General features: G+C 39.1%; 1 protein-coding gene across 1 annotated transcript in view; it reads right to left on the minus strand.

Annotated features, from left to right (window-relative positions):
* The window catches only part of LOC106518058 (inositol 1,4,5-trisphosphate receptor type 1), an 83,663-nt gene that overhangs the window by 24,569 nt on the left and 51,183 nt on the right, over positions 1-7,911 (minus strand). The window contains exons 44-51 of the mRNA XM_014009152.1: positions 3,056-3,239; positions 2,685-2,938; positions 2,083-2,283; positions 1,881-1,991; positions 1,584-1,679; positions 1,299-1,442; positions 1,091-1,198; positions 775-967 (exon numbers count right to left, since the gene is read on the minus strand). Coding sequence (XP_013864606.1) covers positions 775-967; positions 1,091-1,198; positions 1,299-1,442; positions 1,584-1,679; positions 1,881-1,991; positions 2,083-2,283; positions 2,685-2,938; positions 3,056-3,239 — 1,291 coding nt within the window. The remainder of the gene's footprint in view (positions 1-774; positions 968-1,090; positions 1,199-1,298; positions 1,443-1,583; positions 1,680-1,880; positions 1,992-2,082; positions 2,284-2,684; positions 2,939-3,055; positions 3,240-7,911) is intronic.

The following is a 7,911-nucleotide window of genomic DNA, read 5'->3' on the forward strand; positions in this document are numbered from 1 at the left end:
CAGTAGACAGTTTAGGTTTCACTTTCACTTTCACCCAAGAGCCTGCAGGAGTCATGGGCGGGGTGTGTGGGGAGGAGAGAGGAGGGCGCTCTGCCATGAGGAAGTTCGGCTTAAAGACACATCCCAGGGGCGTTTCTGGTCCCAAAAGGCGTTTCTGGTCCCCACCTGTCGTTTTGCTCCTCAGCATGGCTGCTTAAAAATGCTGCAGGATTTCTCAAACATGCATGAATGAGTCAAAGCAAGGCTTTGGGCACGTTTTTTATGAGAGTATAACATTATAACATGAAATAAAACTCAAAAAAGTTGATTTTACATGATATTGCCCCTTTAAAAGGTGTGCAGTTTTAATTTAACTTCTACTACTGCAATTTAACTTCAGTTTCTGAAGACAATCTGCTCTTGGTACATCCACACATTCCTTCCATTTCTTGCTCCCTGATAGTAAAATGTCTCAACTGCAACCACAATTCCAATGAAGTTTACTGTTCAAATACATGAACTTTGTTTTTGCAAATAGTTACTCATTTACAAAAGGATTTGCAAATCATGGTATTCTGTTTTACTTTATGTTTTACACAACAAACCAACTTTATTGGAAATAGGGCTGTACAAAATAAAAGCCCAGTTGCTTAGTTTTAAAATTTTATTTGGGTTTCACAAGCATCTGTATGACTTAACAACATAAATTTATTGAAATATTGCGTAAACTTTAAGCAACAGAACCATTTCTTGCCTGTTGTATTTAAATGTGGAAATGTCGAGTCTTCACCCTACCTCTGAGCTTCTTTTGCCAGTTCATCTCGTTGAAGAGGTCCTCTGACCGCATGAAGAAGTCGTTAATCTTACTGCCCTGCTCGTCTCTCTCCGTGGTGTAGTAGACCCGTAGCTTCGACTCTGAGGTCAGGAACTCACAGATGTTAGGTACAGGAAACACAATCTCCTCCATGGTGCGATCCAAACGCACAATCTACGTAAAAACACCCATAGAGTCATTCAAGTGGACACGTGCRACATCTTCCATACAAACATGCAGGAAACGTAAAGCTTTTATTTTATTTATTATTCTGGTGCCAGGTTTGAGTGTTTTGACCTCTATCTGAGCCGTGTGCTTGGCATAAAACTCTAGGGCCTCGTCTCCCTCTCCGCTGGCTCCTCCTGGCTTCAACATCATGGAGAGCTCTTTATTATGGCGCGCCAACTGTACGAAGGACACAAAGCCAGCAAGTGTGCTCCTGTTATAAAACAGCTGATGTAAAAGAACAGAAAACATGAAAATGTTGTAGAAATAAACATCAAACCTGGTGAGCTAAAATATAGATGTTGTGTCCAACATTTCTGGGTGACGCAGGATCATGTTCCTCCTCTTCTACAGTATCCTCTTCATCAATTATGTCCTCAAACTCTACCTCACCTTGAAGGTAGGCCTTTTTTATAACTTCCACCTGTAGAGACAGACACACCCAAAACACCTTTAAATTTTCCAAACATAACCTGCGATATTACAACACAACTATTAACTGAGTGGAGCTGAGACTGAGAAGCTTTTCAGTAAAAGTTTAAAATGTACAAAACCCATCTCGCACCAGCTCTTTAGGCTTCATGTTGTACAGGATCCTCTCAGCATTCTCACTGTCGTGTCGGCTCTCCATGATGGCGAGCAGCAGCTTGGACGCATTGTTCTGGGAGGAAAAATGAAAAACAGTCATAAGAAGGGAAGCCTAAAAGTAAAATGCCAATTAACCCTGGTCTCTAATAGGAAAATTAGCTATTTGTCCTATAATTCAGGCATAAAATGGAACTAAGGGACAAATATCTGAGGTCTATTAGTAATACTTTAGAAAATTACCAATAACCTTTAAACCCAAAGCTTCAAACCTCACCTTGAGCTCCAACACAAGATCCATCCGTTTCTTTCCAAGTGGGTTGATATCATTGAGAATTAGTGCAATAATTATATCAATACCATTGGACTCGTGAGTGGCTATGCAATTCTGCAAGAAATATGGAAGAATTTATGTATAAAAAAGACATTTTGGTTTAGTAGAGCCTGAAACCTTCCTGTTTTCGTTGTGTTTTCTGTACCTGGTTTTCATGGCAGGGGCCTTGACAGTACTCTGTCAGACTCTCCAAAGTTTGGTTAATGAGGGCAACGTTCTTCTCATTGATGTACAGTCCCAGTAGGCCGAGGCCCCCTGTGGTGCTGCCACAGATGCAGTCTAAGAACTGCAGGGTCTCACACACCAGGTTGTAGTTGTTCTTTTTGTTCTGACAACGAAGGAAGTTCTAGGAAACCCAAAAACATGCAGTGACACTGGTTAGATCGCAGGGTGAGAATGGTGTCCGCATGAACTTCAATGGATTCATTACAGTCTGTGTGAAATCCAGCAGAGTTAATTATCCACTGGATACACAGATCTTTTTAGATGCTAGTATAAAACTTTAGAAAAACATGAACAAGACAAATGTAGTTGTCAACTTAAAGGTTTATTTTTTTGTTCGTATGACCTGCTATTTTAAATAAAACTCTATCACTCTAAGATTTTATTTATGAGATTTTAAAGCAGTGATAATGTTGAGATTATCATTATCACGGATCAGAGAGAATCTTGGATATCTCAGAGAAAATTAAATGCATCCTAATCTGGAGGTTATCTGTAAAAACCAGATTGCTCGGTCAGTAATACCTGTAGGTCACGGTTGTGATTCTCACAAAGTAGCTGAAGGAAGCGAAGAATAGGTTGCATGATAACAATCACAAAACTCATCTCCCCCTCATCCTGATTCTTGTCCCCGGAGCTGGGCTGGCCATCTGCTGAGGGAAAGTGGTCCTCTGGGTCAGCTTCTTGTCGATAAGAGTTAAAGGCCTTCTTAGTAGCAGATGAGGCCTCTAACAGTTGCTCTTTCACATCCTCTGTCATGGTTATTGTCGTTTCTCGTACTGCATCAGAGGTGGGAAAAAAATCACAACTTACACTAGTACCAATTCAAAATTCCTGTTTAAATGTTGGAAAAAATAATCTCCAGCTGTGATCTACTGTGATGAGTAATCTCTGACCTTTTTTGCGGACAGGGATATCTTTATCCTGGCTGTCATCGTCCCTCTTCCTGTTTCCCAGGTCGCTTGTGTTGACTGTCACAGTGGCTTTGATCTCCTGCTGAGCTGACTTCATACGGTCATAAAAGACCCGGAAGAACTTTTCTGAGTTCTTGTCATCAGTCAGACGTAAAAAGAAGGAACGCTGAATACACAAAGAAAGATGGCAYGACTTCATGAGAATCATTTCCAAAACCTTTAGCTCCAGTTACTGTAAACAGGGAGGATTGCTAAGATATTGTCTTGAAATCTTTAATAAAAATAAGTAAATAAGTATATGTGTATATATATATACAGGCATACATAAATATATATATATATACATATATATTTACATATACACACATATGTATACATATACATACATATATATATATACATATACATACACATACATAAATATATATACATATATACATACATACATAAATACATATATACATATATACATACATACATATATACATACATAAATATATATATACATATATACATACATAAATATATATATACATATATACATACATAAATATATATATACATATATACATACATAAATATATATACATATATACATACATACATAAATACATATATACATATATACATACATACATATATACATACATAAATATATATATATTGGGCAACTTACAAAGCCATTTGTATTGAAAGATAAGATGAAACAAAACAAAAAACAAAAACTAAAGGAGTCAACTTTGTTGTGGAAAGTCTTTTACCACAAGGATGTAGCATCAACTTTAATAGCCATATACTGTATATAACTGTAAAACTTACGTTAGGGAAATGTTGGGCCCTTTATGGGAAACTAGACGTTAGCTAAGGTGGATACAGTGTCCCCACAGGATGGTTCCATAAAGAATGTAAACAAAGTAAACATTTCTCTTTTTAAAATAGCTTCCGTAAAATCAGGGATGGGCAACTTCCGTCTGACCCATTAATAAAAAAATATTTTAAAAATCTTTGGGAGGTACTAGAGCTATCTATTCACAGACTTTAAAGACAAACCTATGTGTCTAGTCTGCTTTGAGACGCTTTCTCAAAGGATTTTAATAAAATTTCCCACTACAACATGTTGTRCAAAGCTAAATATGAGAGGTTTACTGAAGATGCRATAAACAGCAACTTTTTACAAGAACCATGCAGGAGTCTGCACTCAAGGCATCTGATATCATTGATTTCAGCTCACTAAAGTATTTMTTTTTTGTTTGCTTCAAACTTTTTGTATTCATATTTATTAAGAGTTTATTAAGAGTACAACTGCTATGCATGTATTTGAAATAAGTTAAGTTACTGCACTGTATGTTGGTTTAATAAACATATTTATACACACAAACATTTTTAAAATGGACCTTCTGGTAGTGTCAACAAAAAAATTGCATCCCCTTCCATCAAGTTGCCCATCCCTGACAAATGTCAATGTTAAAAGAACTGTGCTGCCAATAGATATCTGTTGTTTTAACAAGTTTACTGTGGTGGCTATGAATCTTTAAAAGATGACCAAAATCGACCTGATTGATTATCTGATTGGTYAGTCCTATTCATGGGAATTTATTAGAATCGGGTTTTTCTTTTATTATTTTTATAACTTACAAGACATTCTGAGTAGGGTTGGGCATAATTGTATCRTGTGCAATTAATCRTCAGAAAAACATTGATTATTTTTTTGGCACTCGATGATTAATACGATTAATGCCACCAGGCAGACTCCGCTTGGTGCTCCTCTCCGCTTCAAATATGATGAACCTAAAAAAAAACATTCTGCAATTTTTTAATTTATCTATCAACACAATTTAAAATTTGATGTATAGCCTGAAGTCTGTAATTTTAATCGTCAAATTATTTGTTATCGGCTAAATACCCCAATTCATCATAATAAATTTTTTTGCCAAAATTACCCAACCCTAATTCTGAGTGAAACAAAAATTAGAGATTGATTCTTAATTTGGGTCACAACAAGTTTTCATGGTCTCATCTCACAAAGTCATTTTGATATGACAAAAACTCGCCCTATCAGAATTTTCACACACTAAATCATCGCAGCGAAGGAAATCTAAGATATGAGAATTTAACGCTGAAATTACGGCTGCAGAACGAGGTCACAAAGAATTAGAGCACTTACAAGCCTGCCAGGGACAATCTATACACCGTGTCCCAACCCACAAGGCTGTTGTTTTGATTATGTAAGAGCTGTTACTGCTGCAGTATATGGAAAGGCTTTTACCAGCCAAAGTAGCCTTGTCACAGTAACGGGGTGAARAAAAAAAAACKAAATGAGAGGGAGAAGCCTGGTCTACTTACACAGATAGGGAGAAAGAGACGGTGCAGATTGAAGGTTGGATGCAAAAACATATATARAAATATTAGGAAAGGAGGGGAAATATGGAGAAAAATTGTGTGATTGAGCAAGTGGAAAAGAGGGCAAAAGATAACGAGGGAAGCAAAGTTATCAGGCAGTATTTAGGCCAGTTGAGATAATCACCTGCTTTTCCACGTTACATTAAAAGCTGAGCAACAGAAGAAAAGAAAATGACGATCACAACAAAGCTGAGCTGATGTGTTTATCTCTCCAAAGAAACAATGTCAAAACTCAAAGCTTGTTCTTCAAAGCCTTTTGTCCGCCCCACCCCAACCCTCCACCACTGAGCTGTAGGCCCCCTGCACGTACTCACGCTGCCAAAACCAAGAGACAAGGAGAAAGGCAGCAAGKGGGGAAGAGGGGAACTGCCAGGCAAGGCCATCGAGCAACAAACAACATGAGGATAGAGTGGAGAGCGTGGCGACAGGATTAGCTGCACCGCTGACACTCCAATCAGAGTTTACAAGTCATAGCATGCATGTGGAGTGAAGCAGGGGGTGGGGGTGGCAACTGTCACGGCAGCTCATATAACTCTGTCCTCCATGGACCTGCTAAACCCTGAGCCTGCAGGGAGGGTGGGACATGGGGTGCATGGCCAGGACAGCACACATAGATCAGAGGAAACGCAAAACAACTCTCACCCTTAACCATTACATAACCGGCACACACACACACACACACAGGCTGTGTGTGTTTGGCTCACACCAAAACGCTTCCTGACTCATACACCGACAGAAAAAAACTGGGTCAGCTGTCTTTGGAATCAGCACATGCCAGTTTTTTAGAGGTCACACCCACATATCACACACACGCTACACAATACAGTAATTCTCTCCCTAACTTCATCACTGCCAGCTTTATTCTTATGTAAGCAAAGCCTCTGCTTTATTAATGCAGAGCTGCTCATTTCAAGGAWATGCCAGGTTCGAGATCCTCCAATCAGTCTGAGTGAGCAGCCGGACTCGTGTTGGGCCTTGGCAGGGTCAGAACCGTGCCAGCCGGGGCATTTTATCTTTACAAGAGCATGAGATTTCACTGTGGCAGAGCCAAGCCCACAGGAGCAGAAGGCCAGTGTAAGGGTGGCGTAAGAGGATGAGATGTTTCTGGACAAGAAAAGAAACGTTCTCCAGCAGCACTGCAGCCAAATGGTTATTTTTTAAGACAAGTTTCTAAGAAAAGCTTTTTTTTTTGTAAACCAAGTGCATCACCGAAACACAGACAGAGGCTCTGAAGGAAGAAAAAAAAAGCCCCACAGTGACCTAACTTTCGTTTTCTGAATTCTTTAGAAATGCTTTTGACAATGAACCAGAAGTGAAAACCTTAACTTTTATGTCTAACCACATTTAAACCTCTGAAGTTTCGATGCCCGTCCTATAAGATGATCATGTAATAAAATGGTAACAACATAACAACACCCTCCCTTGAGTGTTTTGGTTGCACTGAAAGGAAAGCAAAGACAAAAGCGAAGAGATGACGTCGGAGAGGATGTGCCACACGGCAGTCAAAGGCAGAGAATGGAGTGATAGTAGCAGAGGAAGACTGGAAGAATGGACAAACATCTCAGGGCCCCCTGTGGTGCTGGGTAAACACAGAGCCTGTCTGTAACTGTGGAGACGAACCCTGAGAGGAATGAGATGGAGAGGACCGGGGAGAGGTGGGGGCGGGTAACACTGAAAAACAAGGTCATAGCGCTTTCCCTTCTCTCCTTCCGCTCAGGCACTTGGCATCAACAAAGGGATGTTATGTAACAGCTATTTATACTTGCGCTCCCTCTTTTTCCCTCTCTCGCCCTGCCTCTCACGTCAGGCAGCAACACATGCAAACCAAATGCAACGACTGCTCGGCTCCCCTCTCTCTCCAAGACTTTTCCACATTTCTTTCATCTTCTTTTCTTCCACAAATCAACCACCTCTATCAGAAGTCTTTACTAAGATACTAAAACAAAACGTGCTTTTGTTCTGTTGGGAAATTTGTTTTAGGCTTGAAGTTGCTGCTTTACTATTTAAAATACACAAACTCAAGGTTAAAAAGCAAAAAAGAAAAAAAAAGTTTTGTCTTTTTCTCCATACTTGGTACTCCATGACTTTTATAACTGATCAAGTAATCGCTACCAATAACTATTAGACATAACATCCCTTTGTAGATGTTTAAACTTTCCCTTTAAGCTGCTTCTGACAGTTAATAAATCACCAAGGAGGTTCTATAGAACAGTTGGAGTGTGCAGAAACCATGTGACCGTGTGATCGGCTGGTGAAGCTAACGGCTAACGCAAAATGGTCAAGAGTCTACATTTCCCATTGCTGTACATGTTGACAACAGAGCAGAAAAAAAGGACTGACGATGTAGAAATCATAAAAAATATTAATAATAATACTAATCCAATTATTATTAATAGTTTACAGTTTATATAATCTAATGTTTTAAATAATGCCAGAAA

This window comes from Austrofundulus limnaeus, unplaced genomic scaffold, assembly GCF_001266775.1.
Source record: "Austrofundulus limnaeus strain Quisiro unplaced genomic scaffold, Austrofundulus_limnaeus-1.0 Scaffold55, whole genome shotgun sequence".
Classification (NCBI taxonomy): domain Eukaryota; kingdom Metazoa; phylum Chordata; class Actinopteri; order Cyprinodontiformes; family Rivulidae; genus Austrofundulus; species Austrofundulus limnaeus.